At 42.7% G+C, this 18,048-nt stretch overlaps 1 protein-coding gene across 3 annotated transcripts in view; it reads right to left on the bottom strand.

Moving 5' to 3' along the window:
- Phm (Peptidylglycine-alpha-hydroxylating monooxygenase) overlaps window positions 1-18,048 on the bottom strand; it is a 145,441-nt gene that overhangs the window by 80,493 nt on the left and 46,900 nt on the right. For all 3 annotated transcript variants that reach the window (XM_053797949.2, XM_070085333.1, XM_053797950.2), the window contains exon 2: window positions 6,504-6,561. In XM_053797949.2, coding sequence (XP_053653924.1) covers window positions 6,504-6,561 — 58 coding nt within the window. The remainder of the gene's footprint in view (window positions 1-6,503; window positions 6,562-18,048) is intronic.

The following is an 18,048-nucleotide window of genomic DNA, read 5'->3' as shown; positions in this document are numbered from 1 at the left end:
CATACTAGACAAGTCCTTTACAAATTCAAACCCTCTGACAGAAAAATTTGTTAACCCTATTCTCAAGGCTACCCAAGAAATTAGATGACATTATCCTACTAACCTATGCAGTGTACTTACTCTAACCATATGCTATCACACACACGCACACACACCTCGGACACACACGGACTCGGGGCCAGGAACTCGGACTCGACCCCCGCAACCTCAACTTCGTGAGTACACCTGCTAAATAATAAAATACAAAATACTGCGAGGAATTGACAAGGTGGACAGAGACAGGATGTTCCAGGGATGGGACACATAAACAAGGGGTCACAAGTGGAAGTTGAAGAATCAGATGAGCCAAAGGGATGTTAGGAAGTATTTCTTCAGTTACAGAATTGTTAGGAAGTGGAATAGTCTGGCAAGTGTGGTAGTGGAGGCAGGAACTATACATAGCTTTAACACGAGGTATGATAAAGCTCATGGAGCAGGGAGAGAGAGGTCCTAGCAGCGATCAGTGAAGAGGCGGGGCCAGGAGCTGAGTCTCAACCCCTGCAACCACAAATAGTTGAGTACAAATAGGTGAGCACACACACACACACGCATTATATATATATATATATATATATATATATATATATATATATATATATATATATATATATATATATATATATATATATATATATATATATATATATATATTTTCTTTTTTTTTTCCAACAAGTCGGCCGTCTCCCACCGAGGCAGGGTGACCCAAAAAAGAAAGAAGATCCCCAAAAAGAAAATGCTTTCATCATCATTCAACACTTTCACCTCACTCACACATTATCACTGTTTTTGCAGAGGTGCTCAGAACACAACAGTTTAGAAGCATATACGTATAAAGATACACAAAATATCCATCCAAACTGCTAATATCCCAAACCCCTCCTTTAAAGTGCAGGCATTGTACTTCCCATTTCCAGGACTCAAGTCCGGTTATATAAAATAACCGGTTTCCCTGAATCCCTTCACTAAATATTACCCTGCTCACACTCCAACAGATCGTCAGGTCCCAAGTACCATTCGTCTCCATTCACTCCTATCTAACACGCTCACGCACGCTTGCTGGAAGTCCAAGCCCCTTGCCCACAAAACCTCCTATACCCCCTCTCTCCAACCCTTTCGAGGACGACCCCTACCTCGCCTTCCTTCCCCTATAGATTTATATGCTTTCCATGCCATTCTACTTTGATCCATTCTCTCTAAATGACCAAACCACCTCAACAACCCCTCTTCAGCCCTCTGACTAATACTTTTATTAACTCACACCTTCTCCTAATTTCCACACTCCGAATTTTCTGCATAATATTTACACCACACATTGCCCTTAAACAGGACATCTCCACTGCCTCCAACCGTCTCCTCGCTGCTGTATTTACCACCCAAGCTTCACATCCATATAAGAATGTTGGTACTACTATACTTTCATACATTCCCTTCTTTGCCTCCATAGATAACGTTTTTTGACTCCACATATACCTCAACGCACCACTCACCTTTTTTCCCTCATCAATTCTATGATAAACCTCATCCTTCATGAATCCATCCGCCGACACGTCAACTCCCAAGTATCTGAAAACATTCACTTCTTCCATACTCCTCCTCCCCAATTTGATATCCAATTTTTCTTTATCTAAATCATTTGATATATATATACATATATATATATATATATATATATATATATATATATATATATATATATATATATATATATATATATATATATATACACACCCTCTTTGCCCTTGTAATGTTTATAACGTCTTGACAAAGCTCCTGGGGAGCAAAACGTTGCATCTGACCATCTACCCAACATTTTTTGGGTAATTCTACCATTATTACTAAATACTTTTACCGGTAACTAGTGTTAGGAGGAATCATTGTTAAGTTAATCAGTACATGTTTTATATAGTTCTATCTTGAGTTTCTGGCTGAACAAACTACTTTATTCCAGTTCGAGTGTGACAATTTCTTGCCTGTCATATGAATTTTCTTCTTCAATCTGACTACTTCTCTTAGCAGCAAAGTTTTTCAGCATATCTTCAGAGAAATATATCGTAAACTTTTAAAGGGGTGGAAAGGTAAGCTAGTGAAAGGCCTCGGTCAGATGTCCAAAACCTCCAGTGGAGGGTCATCATATTAAGACCCGCGTCAGGAAACACTTGTCCTGTTTCCTGACCAGTCTTAACTAATTTAGTATCTTCAGAGGGAATGAAATTCACTCATGTTCCTCAGTTTAGATTGAACCACAGTCGTCAGTGAAGATATTATCTCTACTTGTACATTAGAAAAGGGAAGAGAGAATAATGTCAGTGCAAGAGATGAAATAGTTGGGACATTTCGTCCTCCTGCAGAGTTTCTCTTCTTATTGACTTCCGCCCAGAAGGTGACAATATCTTCAGTATCGTCAGTATCTAAGAATGTAAACTTGTGTGTGCAAGCAGTTGGTACAATACAATCCTTGTGCTGAAAAGTAGCAAGAGTTGCATGCAATTTTTCTAACTTGAGAAGTGTTGCAACACTGTTAGGCAAAAGTAACTGCACTTGATTCAACAGTACTAGCACGGAACTTTTGCAGCGTTCCTTGATATATATAACTAACTTGTACGTTGTTCAAAGGACAAGTATTTGCATAGTGAACTCATAGCTAAAGTTATTAACTTTATGTGACAGACATAACGATGAAATTCTAGGTTAGGCAAATGTTGTTTTAAACACTTAAAACGCGTGACCTGGTTCAACTGCTATTTGTATCAGATTACTGTACATGTCAAGATTTTCTGTGATTTTAGTGACATAGCATTCTGCCTTCCGGTCTCTGGGAGGTAAATGGGTTTTAGAATGGAATGACCGGAAGTGGGATCAGAGGGAGGAGCAGCTGGAGGGCAAGGAGACCAGGAGCAGCTGGAGGGCAAGGAGACCAGGAGCAGCTGGAGGGCAAGGAGACCAGGAGCAGCTGGAGGGCAAGGAGACCAGGAGCAACTGGAGGGCAAGGAGACCAGGAGCAGCTGGAGGGCAAGGAGACCAGGAGCAGCTGGAGGGCAAGGAGACCAGGAGCAACTGGAGGGCAAGGAGACCAGGAGCAGCTGGAGGGCAAAGAGACCAGGTGCAGCTGGAGGACAAGGAGACCAGGAGCAGCTGGAGGGCAAAGAGACCAGGTGCAGCTGGAGGACAAGGAGACCAGGAGCAGCTGGAAGCAAGGAGACCAGGAGCAGCTGGAAGCAAGGAGACACACTTCTGGAATGGCCATTTCTCCCACAAATCTGTGGAAAACTCCCACAAAATGGTAGCACTGCTGTGGTGTTACTAACAGAAAAAAGCTTCGCACACAGTCTGGGAACAGATAATGTCCTCATCCTCTCCACTACTTATGCTCTGTATCATCCAAAATGGTAATCCCCGTGTAATAGCAGCTTAAGCCCAGCTGTAATAATACCTACACACCTCCCTTACCAACACGTTCTCCATATATACATTTTTTTTACAGTGAGTATGAAATTTTGTCGTACACCCCGCGCTACCAGACGTAGCCCATCCGTTTCTTTTCATTTCATTGTTGTCGAGTAATTATACGCAAATATCGGCTGTTATACATTAGTTTAACGTAATTTTACTTAACCTAGCCCTACCAAAAATAAAATAAAATTTCTTAAAATTTCCAGCATACAGAAATAGACGAAGAACAATGCGTCTGTCACTGGCTGTTCCTGTTGGAGCCCAGAGTGCAGTGCTGACGCTATCTTCATCACCCTACTGAAGAATTCAGCTCAGGCTGACAGTTTTTAGAAAGCTTATCCTGTGCGATGGAGCATAACAGGGAAACCATCCCAAGTGACGGAGTTCGTGGTATGCAAAGGGTACGTCACATTTTCTACGGTGTAAATCACGTATCCATTTTTGGGACACCCTCCTCGACCAGTGAGTGAGCTAGCAGTTAGGAGAGTGTACCAGGTCTGGGGCCCTATTGAAATGCTGATTGGTAGTTCAACAGCCAATCACGTGAGGGGGAAAAAAACGCCAATTCTGTGAAGTGACGTCTTCACGTCATGAAGCAGAAGTGTCATGTCAACACCTCTGGTCGAAGACACTGCTCACACACAGTGGCTCTTGCTCGTACATTTGTAAATACTCTGTACAAATGTACATAACTATACTGTTGTGAAGGAAGACACGGATTTAAAAAGTTATTTCTGCTAGTTTGCCTTTATCTTACGCTGTCTAGTTGTAAGTTTGATGATTTATTTATGATCAGGTGTTACAGGCCAATCAGACTACCACCTGTGTTTGTAATAAAGTTTGACTAGTATCCTAGGTGATGGAGTATGACAAGGAAAATTACTGAAAGTACTGGATCAAAGGAATTCAACTTGCCTTCCCTTCCTTGGATCGAACCTAAATGCCTCCCAGGCACTATATGTCCCACATTGGTTTAGTGCTTTCCCATAAATATAATAATGTAAGTAACGAAACATCACCAGGAAAATTATCCAGACTAGTGAGTGTACTGAGTAAACAGTTCTTGCTGTAACCTTGTAAAAATATCAAAGATCAGGGTAGCTGTAGAATGCAGCTGTACAAGCAGCAGCAGCAGCAGCTGCAGCAGCTGCTGTCTTAATCATCACATGTCTTAATCATCACATGTCTTAATCATCACATGTCTTAATCATCACATGTCTTAATCATCACGTCTTAATCATCACGTCTTAATCATCTCATGACTTAATCATCACAGGTCTTAATCATCACATGTCTTAATCATCACATGTCTTAATCATCACGTCTTAATCATCACATGTCTTAATCATCACATGTCTTAATCATCACAGGTCTTAATCATCACATGTCTTAATCATCTCATGTCTTAATCATCACATGTCTTAATCATCACATGTCTTAATCATCACAGGTCTTAATCATCACATGTCTTAATCATCACATGTCTTAATCATCTCATGTCTTAATCATCACATGTCTTAATCATCACATGTCTTAATCATCACATGTCTTAATCATCATGTCTTAATCATCACATGTCTTAATCATCACATGTCTTAATCATCACATGTCTTAATCATCTCATGTCTTAATCATCACATGTCTTAATCATCACATGTCTTAATCATCACATGTCTTAATCATCACATGTCTTAATCATCACATGTCTTAATCATCACATGCCTTAATCATCATATGTCTTAATCATCACATGTCTTAATCATCTCATGTCTTAATCATCACATGTCTTAATCATCATATGTCTTAATCATCACATGTCTTAATCATCTCATGTCTTAATTATCACATTTCTTAATCATCACATGTCTTAATCATCACATGTCTTAATCATCACATGTCTTAATCATCACATGTCTTAATCATCACATGTCTTAATCATCACAGGTCTTAATCATCACATGTCTTAATCATCACATGTCTTAATCATCACATGTCTTAATCATCACATGTCTTAATCATCACATGTCTTAATCATCACATGTCTTAATCATCACATGTCTTGATCATCACATGTCTTAATCATCACATGTCTTAATCATCACAGGTCTTAATCATCACATGTCTTAATCATCACATGTCTTAATCATCACAGGTCTTAATCATCACATGTCTTAATCATCACAGGTCTTAATCATCACATGTCTTAATCATCACATGTCTTAATCATCACATGTCTTAATCATCACAGGTCTTAATCATCACATGTCTTAATCATCACAGGTCTTAATCATCACATGTCTTAATCATCACATGTCTTAATCATCACATGTCTTAATCATCACATGTCTTAATCATCACATGTCTTAATCATCACATGTCTTAATCATCACATGTCTTAATCATCACATGTCTTAATCATCTCATGTCTTAATCATCACATGTCTTAATCATCACATGTCTTAATCATCACATGTCTTAATCATCACATGTCTTAATCATCACATGTCTTAATCATCATATGTCTTAATCATCACATGTCTTAATCATCTCATGTCTTAATCATCACATGTCTTAATCATCATATGTCTTAATCATCACAGGTCTTAATCATCACATGTCTTAATCATCACATGTCTTAATCATCACATGTCTTAATCATCACATGTCTTGATCATCACATGTCTTAATCATCACATGTCTTAATCATCACAGGTCTTAATCATCACATGTCTTAATCATCACATGTCTTAATCATCACAGGTCTTAATCATCACATGTCTTAATCATCACATGTCTTAATCATCACATGTCTTAATCATCACATGTCTTAATCATCAACTTGTCAGTATTGATACCATTTTTCATTATTATTATTGGTGTTATGTATGCCAGCTTAGAATGCAGCTTGATACACTCTAAATACCACTCCATGTGATCACCTGCGGATACACGCTAACCTAGCCTTTTAAGTTTCAAAAAAAAGGCGAAAAAAATGAAATGAAGATGGTACTCACTGATGTAGTACTCGACGGTGGGGTCAATTCTGATGGGTGTGCAGAAGTAAGTCTCGGCCTGCAAGAAAGAATATTTGTTTAGGTGTTATGTTGTTGGATGGCTCATACGGATTTAGTGCTTTCGTGAACGTAACATTATGAATAGCTAAATAAAGTGTAAAGTATAATGAACACCTGTCACTGCTTAATAATAACCAACATGGGGATAGTAACTCTGGATATATATATACAGATCAATAAATTTTCAGAGTTTCCGTCTAAATGTTGGCTATTGGTGAGAAAAATAAGATTACACTTCCATAACACACTCTTAGGCTTATAAAAGCTTATGAAAGCTTATAAAAGAGTTAATAACACCATTAACCTTATAAAATACCTTTATTAACACCAATAAGCTTATAAAACAATGTTAATAACGCAAGTAACCTTATAAAACACAGTTAACAATATCAATAAGCACATAAAACACTTAATAATACCATTAAGCTTATAAAACATTGTTCACAATACCATTAAGCTTATAAAACACTGTTAATAACACCATTAAGCTTTGGGAAATGCTCTGAATAACTACGGGCTTCTCCACCAACAATTCATTGTCAACCATTTCTGTATAAACATTGTATCGTGCTTAAATAATAATAATAATAATAATAATAATAATAATAATAATAATAATAATAATAATTATTATTATTATTATTACAATTATTATTATTATTATAAAGCTCATATAAATTAAGCTTATAAAGCCCTCTAATAGCGCAATTAGAACGACAATGACTTTTGATCCAGCAATTAAAGCTCCTCTCCCATCCCTTGGATCAAGCCTGATGACTTCCCATTCTCCAGGAGCAACATGACCCCTATGGCTTTAGCGCTTCCCCGCGAATATATATAAAAAAGTGATGGTTGTTACACCACCAGAGTGATGGTTGTTACACCACCAGAGTGATGGTTGTTACACCACCAGAGTGATGGTTGTTACACCACCACAGTGATGGTTGTTACACCACCACAGTGATGGTTGTTGCACCACCACAGTGATGGTTGTTGCATCACTACATTGATGGTTGCTACACCACCAAAGTGGTGGTTGTTATACCACCACAATAATGGTTGTTACACCACCACAGTGATGACTGTTACATCACAGTGATGGTTGTTACACCACCAAAGTGGTGGTTGTTACATCACCACAGTGATAGCTGTTATATCACCAAAGTGGTGGTTGTTACACCACCACAGTGATGGTTGTTACATCACCACAGTGATGGTTGTTACACCACCACAGTGATGGTTGTTACATCACCACAGTGATGGTTGTTACACCACCACAGTGATGGTTGTTACATTACGACAGTGATGGTTGTTACACCACCACAGAGTTGGTTGTTACACCACCAGTGATGATTGTTACACCACCACAGTGATGGTTGTTACACCAAGACAGTGTTGGTTGTTACACCACCAGTGATAGTTGTTACACCACCACAGTGATGGTTGTTACACAACCACAGTGATGGTTGTTACACCACCACAGTGATGGTTGTTACACCACCACAGTGATGGTTGTTAAACCACCACAGTGATGGTTGTTAAACCACCACACTGATGGTTGTTACACCACCACAGTGATGGTTGCTACACCACCACAGCGATGGTTGCTACACCACCACAGTGATGGTTGTTACACCACCACAGTGATGGTTGTTACACCACCACAGTGATGGTTGTTACACCACCATAGTGATGGTTGTTACACCACCACAGTGATGGTTGTTACACAACCACAGTGATGGTTGTTACACCACCACAGTGATGGTTGTTACACCACCACAGTGATATTTGCTACACCACCATAGTGATGCTTGCTACACCACCATAGTGATGGTTGCTACACCACCATAGTAATGGTTGCTACACCACCACAGTGATGGTTGCTACACCACCACAGTGATGAATGCTACACCACCACAGTGATGGTTGCTACACCACCACAGTGATGGTTGCTACACCACCATAGTGATGCTTGCTACACCACCATAGTGATGGTTGCTACACCACCATAGTAATGGTTGCTACACCACCACAGTGATGGTTGCTACACCACCACAGTGATGAATGCTACACCACCACAGTGATGCTTGCTACACCACCACAGTGATGGTTGCTACACCACCATAGTGATGCTTGCTACAATACCACAGTGATGCTTGTTACACCACCACAGTGATGGTTGTTACACCACCACAGTCATGATTGTTACACCACCACAGTGATGGTTGTTAGACCACCACAGTGATGGTTGTTACACCACAACAGTGATAGTTGTTACACCACCACAGTGATGGTTGCTACACCACCACAGCGTTGGCTGCTACACCACGACAGTGATGGTTGATACACCACCACTGTCATGGTTGTTACACCACCACAGTGATGATTGCCACACCACCACAGCCATGGTTGTCACACCTCCACAGTGATAGCTGTTACACCACCACAGTGATGGTTGTCACACCACCACAGTCATGGTTGTCACACCACAGTCATGGTTGTCACACCACCACAGTCATGATTGTCACGCCACCACAGCAATGGTTGTCACACCACCAGTAATGGTTGTTACACCACCACAGTCATGGTTGTCACACCACCACAGTCATGGTTGTCATACCACCACAGTGATGCATGTTACACCACTACAGGGATGGTTGCTGCACCACCATAGTGATGGTTCCTACACCACCATAATGATGGTTGCTACACCACCATAGTGATAGTTGCTACAACACCACAGTCATGGTTGTTACACCATCACAGTCATGGTTGTCACACTACCACAGTCATGGGTATCACCCCACCACAGTCATGGTTGTCACACCACCACAGTCATGGTTGTCACCTCATCACAGTCATGGTTGTCAGACCACCACAGTGATGGTTGTTACACCACCACAGTCATGGCTGTCACACCACCACAGTCATGGTTGTCACACAACCACAGTCACGGTTGTCACGCCAACACAGTCACGGTTGTCATACCACCACAGTCATAGTTGTTAAGCCACCACAGTCAAGGTTGTCACACAACCACAGTCATGGTTGTTACACGACAACAGTCATGATTGTCACACCACCACAGTCATGGTTGTCACACCACCACAGTCATGGTTGTCACACAACCACAGTCATGGTTGTCACGCCACCACAGTCACGGTTGTCATACCACCACAGTCATGGTTGTTACACGACAACAGTCATGATTGTCACACCACCACAGTCATGGTTGTCATACCACCACAGTCATGGTTGTTACACGACAACAGTCATGATTGTCACACCACCACAGTCATGGTTGTCACACCACCACAGTCATGGTTGTCACACAACCACAGTCATGGTTGTCACGCCACCACAGTCACGGTTGTCATACCACCACAGTCATGGTTGTTACACGACAACAGTCATGATTGTCACACCACCACAGTCATGGTTGTCATACCACCACAGTCATGGTTGTTACACGACAACAGTCATGATTGTCACACCACCACAGTCATGGTTGTCCCACCACCACAGTCATGGTTGTCACACCACCACAGTCATGGTTGTCACACCACCACAGTGATGCATGCTACACCACTACAGTGATGGTTGTTACAGCACCACAGTGATGGTTGCTACACAACCATAGTGATGGTTGCTACACCACCTTAGTGATAGTTGCTACAACACCACAGTGATGGTTGTTACACTATCACAGTCATGGTTGCCACACCACCACAGTCATTGTAATCACACCACCACAGTCATGGCTGTTACACCACCACAGTCATGGTTGTCGCACCACCACAGTCATGGTTGTCACACCACCACAGTCATGGTTGTCACCCCATAACAGTCAGGGTTGTCACACCACCACAGTCATGGTTGTCGCACCACCACAGTCATGGTTGTCACACCACCACAGTCATGGTTGTCACCCCATAACAGTCAGGGTTGTCACACCACCACAGTCATGGTTGTCACACCACCACAGTCATGGTTGCCACACCACCACAGTCATGGTTGTCACCCCACAGTCATGGTTGTTACACCACCACAGTCATGGCTGTCACACCAAACACAATCATGGTTATCACACCACCACAGTCATGGTTGTCACCCCATAACAGTCATGATTGTCACACCACCACAGTCATGGTTGTCACCCCATAACAGTCAGGGTTGTCACACCACCACAGTCATAGTTGTCACACCACCACAGTCATGGTTGTCACCCCATAACAGTCAGGGTTGTCACACCACCACAGTCATGGTTGTCACACCACCACAGTCATGGTTGTCACCCCATAACAGTCAGGGTTGTCACACCACCACAGTCATGGTTGTCACCCCATAACAGTCAGGGTTGTCACACCACCACAGTCATGACTGCCACACCACCACAGTCAGGGTTGTCACACCACCACAGTCATGGTTGTCACACCACCACAGTCATGGTTGTCACACCACCACAGTCAGGGTTGTCACACCACCACAGTCATGGTTGTCACACCACCACAGTCATGGTTGTCACACCACCACAGTCATGGTTGTCACACCACCACAGTCATGGTTGTCACACCACCACAGTCATGGTTGTCACCCCATAACAGTCATGGTTGTCACACCACCACAGTCATGGTTGTCACCCCATAACAGTCATGGTTGTCACACCACCACAGTCATGGTTGTCACACCACCACAGTCATGGTTGTCACACCACCACAGTCAGGGTTGTTACACCACCACAGTCAGGGTTGTCACACCACCACAGTCATGGTTGTCACACCACCGCAGTCATGGTTGTCACACCACCACAGTCATGGTTGTCACACCACCACAGTCATGGTTGTCACACCACCACAGTCATGGTTGTCACACCACCACAGTCATGGTTGTCACACCACCACAGTCATGGTTGTCACACCACCACAGTCATGGTTGTCACACCACCACAGTCATGGTTGTCACACCAACACAGTCATGGTTGTCCCACCACCACAGTCATGGTTGTCACACCACCACAGTCATGGTTGCCACACCACCACAGTCATGGTTGTCACACCACCACAGTCATGGTTGTCACACCACCACAGTCATGGTTGCCACACCACCACAATCATGGTTGCCACACCACCACAGTCATGGTTGCCACACCACCACAGTCATGGTTGCCACACCACCACAGTCATGGTTGTCACACCACCACAGTCATGGTTGTCACACCAACACAGTCATGGTTGTCACACCACCACAGTCATGGTTGTCACACCACCACAGTCATGGTTGTCACACCACCACAGTCATGGTTGTCACACCACCACAGTCATGGTTGTCACACCACCACAGTCATGACTGCCACACCACCACAGTCATGGTTGTCACACCACCACAGTCATGGTTGTCACACCACCACAGTCATGGTTGTCACACCACCACAGTCATGACTGCCACACCACCACAGTCATGGTTGTCACACCACCACAGTCATGGTTGTCACACCACCACAGTCATGGTTGTCACACCACCACAGTCATGACTGCCACACCAACACAATAAATTTTAACATACAATTTTAGTTATTTTTCTCAATATCAAAACATTTTTCCCGACCACTGGATAAATGAGCCAACAGACACACAAGGAAATCCTTTTTCTTCCCATTTCCTGCCCAACACATACGGAGGAACTGAGTCTGGACTCCTGCAAGTGTCACACGGTCAGCACTTCTCAGTAAGTACAGACACGTACATGCTTCTGACAGTGGATAATATCTTTTCCCCTGACAGTGGATAATATCTTTCCCCTGACAGTGGATAATATTTTTCCCCATATATGTTTTGAATGTTTTTAATATTGAATATCTTGCCGACCCATTTTTAACTAAGCTGATGTTAACAATTGTGCTTGATAAGATACTCATCTCTGTGTATATAGAATGAAAAAATTACTTATTATCCCGTAGTATTGAGGTTATTGCAGGTGGCTTGTGACGTTTATAACTAATAAAATTTCACGCTTAAACTGCACGACTGTTGTCAGGGTACTGTGAGCCGACCTTTCTCGTCTCTTGTTGAAGTGATTATTACGGGAAAGCATAAATGATTATTATGAGAAATATGAATGATTGAGATGAAAGTTAGAATTTTTGAGACAGAGAAGCAAATTGTTCATCGTCATATTTCCTGCAATCCCAGAAAATAATAAAAACCTCGACGAACAATAGAAAACAGCTGGGCAGGAAGGTGAGGTCTGAGAAACGCCCCAGGGAAGGGATACCAAGCGAGTCAGTATACCTGAGGCAGCATATGACGTGGTGTTACCAGGTCGTCGCTCCCTCCAACACACCAGTGGCTCACGTAACACCTGCTGGTTGTGTACACTACTCTGTAATGTAGATGACTACAAGCGTTACGTAAGTGGAACGAGGTGTGGATGTCTGTAATATTTTATTTCGCGTTCTGGCTAACTCTGAAGATAACGATTACAATAAACAGAATACAATATTCACATTGATAGCAATGTCGTACAAAGTGCTGAATTTTTTGACGCTCACTTACAAAGCATTAACGATAAATATTTTTACACCCTTATGCTTAAGCTGTAAAAAAATGGTTAAAACACAAAATTAATAATATGTGCAGAGTAAAATAAGTAATAATAAAAGTACAGAATGGGGCATTATTCATGTGTATATTACCTACACTTGCCAACACACAGAATCATAGTGACTGGTCTAGAGTGTTCTTCACGTGAGGAAAACATTACTGATTTCTGTATTATCTTTCGAGTTTGTGATAGACCTGGGTTTTTCCCTAAAACATGTCAATAATGTCACCTTTTTTCTCAATCAATTGTAAACCAAACTTCTAAGAAAGAATATTTATCACTTATCATTGAACTCTTATGCCTGAGATAGCTACTCCATGACCTTCCCATGCGTCCTGTTACACATTGGTTTTGCAGTGCCCACACCACAGTGCCAGCGGCACTGCTAAACTGGCTAACCTGTGCCATCGACCTGTGTCTGATGATTTTCACCCTTGACGACTAAGCCAGAAACCAGCCCTTATACCGCACTCACCTTTGTCATGAGAAAAAATCTCGAATTAATTTGTTTCTTTTACCTGTGATTTATTCCGCATTAAACAACACGAGTGTTTAATACTTTGCATATTAACATACACACATGTATGCCACCTTACGTTATGTATATTCATACAGCTTTATTAAGGTTTATCAGTTTTCTCTTACATATTCTAGAGTTTAGAAAAAAAAGGAGCTTACGAATACAAGTTAAAAAAACATTGAAGTGAGTATGTTGGCGTGGTTACTTAAATTACTACTGATTTACGAAAGCATTTCAGTGCATACTGTTTTCGTGAGAACCAGTGTCGTCAGCGCTGGACCTGGCACAACACACGTACACAATCATCATACTGTCGCACCTGTGCACTCAGGCAGTGAATATTTCATGAGTATATATATATATATATATATATATATATATATATATATATATATATATATATATATATATATATATATATATATATATATATATGTATATATATATATATATATATATATATATATATATATATATATATATATATATATATATATATATATATATATATATATATATATATATATATATATATATATATATATATATATATATATATATATATATATATATAAAAGAGATACATTGTTGATATAAAGGTGGCATATAAGGTACATGTTGTTACATGTGTATCACCGATTATAAGGCGAAAATCTCATCCAGCTCCTCAGAGCTGGGGCGTGTGCCCAAAATACAGCAGGCATTACCCCTTTGAACAGCCGCACTGAGCCGCTGGAACAGAAAACTAGCTGCCCTGGGATCCCTAGTTACCCTGATGAGTCTTTTTCCCAGCTCCTTAAGGAATTTAGATGCACTCTTTCCCCATGAGCCAAGGGTCTCTGAGCCTATGGGAACAAACATATAATGATGGGCAAGTTCTCCATATTTTCTAGACTTTTGGGACTCCCTGAAGCTGGCAGCTGCCCCTCCTTCCTCCCTGGTGTATTGGAGATAGGTATCAGCCAAGGTAGATGCACATGTATAATCCCACATCACCTGCTTCCCGTCTGTCCAGGCTTGAAGGGTGATACCATCTGGACGCTTCTGGCTGCCATCAGATCTGCATAGCTGGGGTGGCTCCCTTACTGCTGGGCATCCGGCTGTTGTGAGGCTCCTCTTGATAATGTTATGAACCTCCTCATGTCTTGCAATCTTTCCCTCGGATTTACGGCACACAAGATCATGGTACCCGAATCGGTCTGCTGCTTCACTGCCACAATTACACCTGTGTTCGGCGAGAATAGGGTCGGCAAGTCGAAAGGCAACACCGATGCGGATGGTCTGTGGGTCGAGGCATGTGCCAAGGCTGGAGTTGGGAACAGCCAACAGAAAGACCCCTGCATGAGGAGCTCTCACTGCCAGGAGGTGGGCTCTATCCTTCCCTGACACACTCTGAAGCATTGTTGAGGCTATATTTTCCACTATTGGACCATCCCAGTGCGATTGTTTGTAGTTGTTGGGGGGGAGCAGGTCTGGTTTCAGAGCCCGTTAGATCATCCCAGATCATGGCTCCGTCAATGAACTTTTGGTCCTGGACTCCAATCTTGTCCCTAAGATGTTCAGGGAGAATCGCTGCTACAAGCCCTCTGGATGCAATACACGAGGACAGAAAAGCAGGTAACGCAATCTGTGATGACTTGCGAACACCAATGCCTCCTAGTCTGACTGGAAGTGTAGCTTGGTTCCATTGCCCGTCTTCTAGAGTAAGGTTAAGTACTTTCGTAAAACTCTGCCTCAGAATACTGTCATATTCGTGCAGTATAGGGTTATCATATGAAGGTGCACATCTTAGGAAATATGTCAACCTGGGCAGACTCAAGCACTTTGTGAGAAGGTACAAGGCATCGTGGGTGTCCAGATTGCCTATTCGTTGTTCCATTCTCCTTAACTCTTCCAATTTCTTCATGAGAATTGTGTCAATGGCATTGCTTCCCAGAGGTGCTCCTAGCAAGACACTATTTGTGGGGGCAATGACTGCTGCTCCTGGTAGTTTTGATCTCACTGCATTTATCACTTGTTGACTGACTGAGATGATTTCACATTTGGATGGATTCAGGAGGAGACCTATTTCCTGTCCCCGTGTCATTAACTGTGTAAGATCGTGTAGGAGGGACTCCTTTGTACCTGCTAGTGTGCCATCATCTAGGAACCAGATGTTTAGCTCGCTGGTCAGTCTGACTGTGATTTCCCTAACTGCTATACAGAAGAGAAATGGTGCAAGAGGATCTCCTTGTTGGACACCCTCCGATGATGTGATTTCATGCTCTCCAAAGAGAAGCATTGATTCCTTGCTATACCCAGCTGAAACAAAAGGAAGAGACCAGGGAAATGTTCTCGTACTGCTGCTAATACCACGTCTCTTTTCAAGAGATTGAATGCATTTTTGAAATCTAATTTTACCATGCATTGTCCTCAGGCAGGTTGTTGATATACGCCCTTGTTGCATGAACCGCTGCTTCACTTCCTTGAGAGACCCCAAAGCCAAGCTGGTTTGGTTGAAGCATCATGGCTGCCTGTGCACGAATACTTCGGACAACAGCTTTGGATACGAGGAACAAAGAAAGGTCTAATTTCATCAGGAATCAGACAAGCCAAGGAATTGTTGACGAACCTTGTGATCTCTGAAAGCAGTGTCTCTACAATTTCCCCAATAACTGGATTAACCATTTCCTTTAAATGCTGTGGCCTTATTCCAGTGTAACCCCCAGCAGAGCCCGATGGGAAAGACATTATTGCTTTGTAAATGTCTGAGTCTTCCACAATCAATGGTTCCACAGTGGGGACAGAGGTGTTGGAACTGTTAGTGCCACTGGTTTCCCTGGCAAGGTGCTGTCCTCTAAGTGCTTCACCCGTGTCAGCATCCCTGGGAGCAACTGTATCTTCACTGGTAATAATTCTGATTGCCCCCACTGTGTTGCCCTCTTCAATTTTCTTGCTCACCTGGACTCTGACTTTTTCACTGTCAGTGGAGTGAGTAGGGGTTCTGCCTCTCCCTTTTTTGTGTTGACGGGGAAGGCGAATGAGGTTATCAGTTTTAGGAAAATCTCTTAAGGACTTAATTATCATTGAGGTTAGCCTCTTTCCCCTCCTTTCTGGCACAGCTAAGCAGACATTGCCAAAAAGTAGCAAGTTGTGCCATGCCTTGATGGTTGGTGGAGCATTTAAGATAGTGGAAGCATCATTTACTTTTTTCAGGAGGTCTGCAAGTTTCCCAGCTGCCTGTGGACAGGCTGCTTTGGGAATATATGTGAGTGTCCTGGTACCTGTTGCTTTAATTGCTTCCAAGATATCATCTGATGAGATGAGATCTGTTGGAGTGGGTTCAGGTGCCTGAGGTGGCTCTCGATCATCATTTTCCACAGGAGGACATCCTGAACCAGGACAGCTACCGTGTTTGCGGAGGAAACCATTAGAGTTGAGACAAGGAAGCTGTAAGCATGACCGACACTTGCCTCTCCTAGTATTGCCAGCCATGCCATTTCCCTGGCTGCTTGCTTCCTCCTGGTTGGCATCCATCTGTCAGAGCCACGTGGGGTGAGAGAAAGCCGCTCCTGATGACTCTCGCAGTTGCTGGACCATTACCACATGGTCTTGGACACTATCTGGTGTGAAAATTCCACGTGGTGTTATTAAGTGAATGATTCTGCGGTAGCCATGTTTTTTGTTTTGAAGTCAGCATATATTTATATATATATATGTGTCAGGGAAGGATAGAGCCCGCCTCCTGGCAGTGAAAGCCCCTCATGCTGGGGACTTTCTGTTGGCTGTTCCCAATTCCAGCCTTGGCACACGCCTCGACCCACAGACCATCCGCATCGGTGTTGCCCTTCGACTTGCCGCCCCTATTCTCGCCGAACACAGGTGTATTTGTGGCAGTGAAGCAGCAGACCGATTCGGGTACCATGGTCTTGTGTGCCGTAAATCCGAGGGAAAGATTGCAAGACATGAGGAGGTTAATAACATTATCAAGAGGAGCCTCACAACAGCTGGATGCCCAGCAGTAAGGGAGCCACCCCAACTATGCAGATCTGATGGCAGCCAGAAGCGTCCAGATGGTATCACCCTTCAAGCCTGGACAGATGGGAAGCAGGTGGTGTGGGACTATACATGTGCATCTACCTTGGCTGATACCTATCTCCAATACACCAGGGAGGAAGGAGGGGCAGCTGCCAGCTTCAGGGAGTACCAAAAGTCTAGTAAATATGGAGAACTTGCCCATCATTATATGTTTGTTCCCATAGGCTCAGAGACCCTTGGCTCATGGGGAAAGAGTGTATCTAAATTCCTTAAGGAGCTGGGAAAAAGACTCATCAGGGTAACTAGGGATCCCAGGGCAGCTAGTTTTCTGTTCCAGCGGCTCAGTGC

This window comes from Cherax quadricarinatus, chromosome 15 (genome assembly GCF_038502225.1).
Source record: "Cherax quadricarinatus isolate ZL_2023a chromosome 15, ASM3850222v1, whole genome shotgun sequence".
Classification (NCBI taxonomy): domain Eukaryota; kingdom Metazoa; phylum Arthropoda; class Malacostraca; order Decapoda; family Parastacidae; genus Cherax; species Cherax quadricarinatus.
Note: the sequence above shows the minus strand (reverse complement) of the source record. Positions and strands in the feature narration are given on the sequence as shown.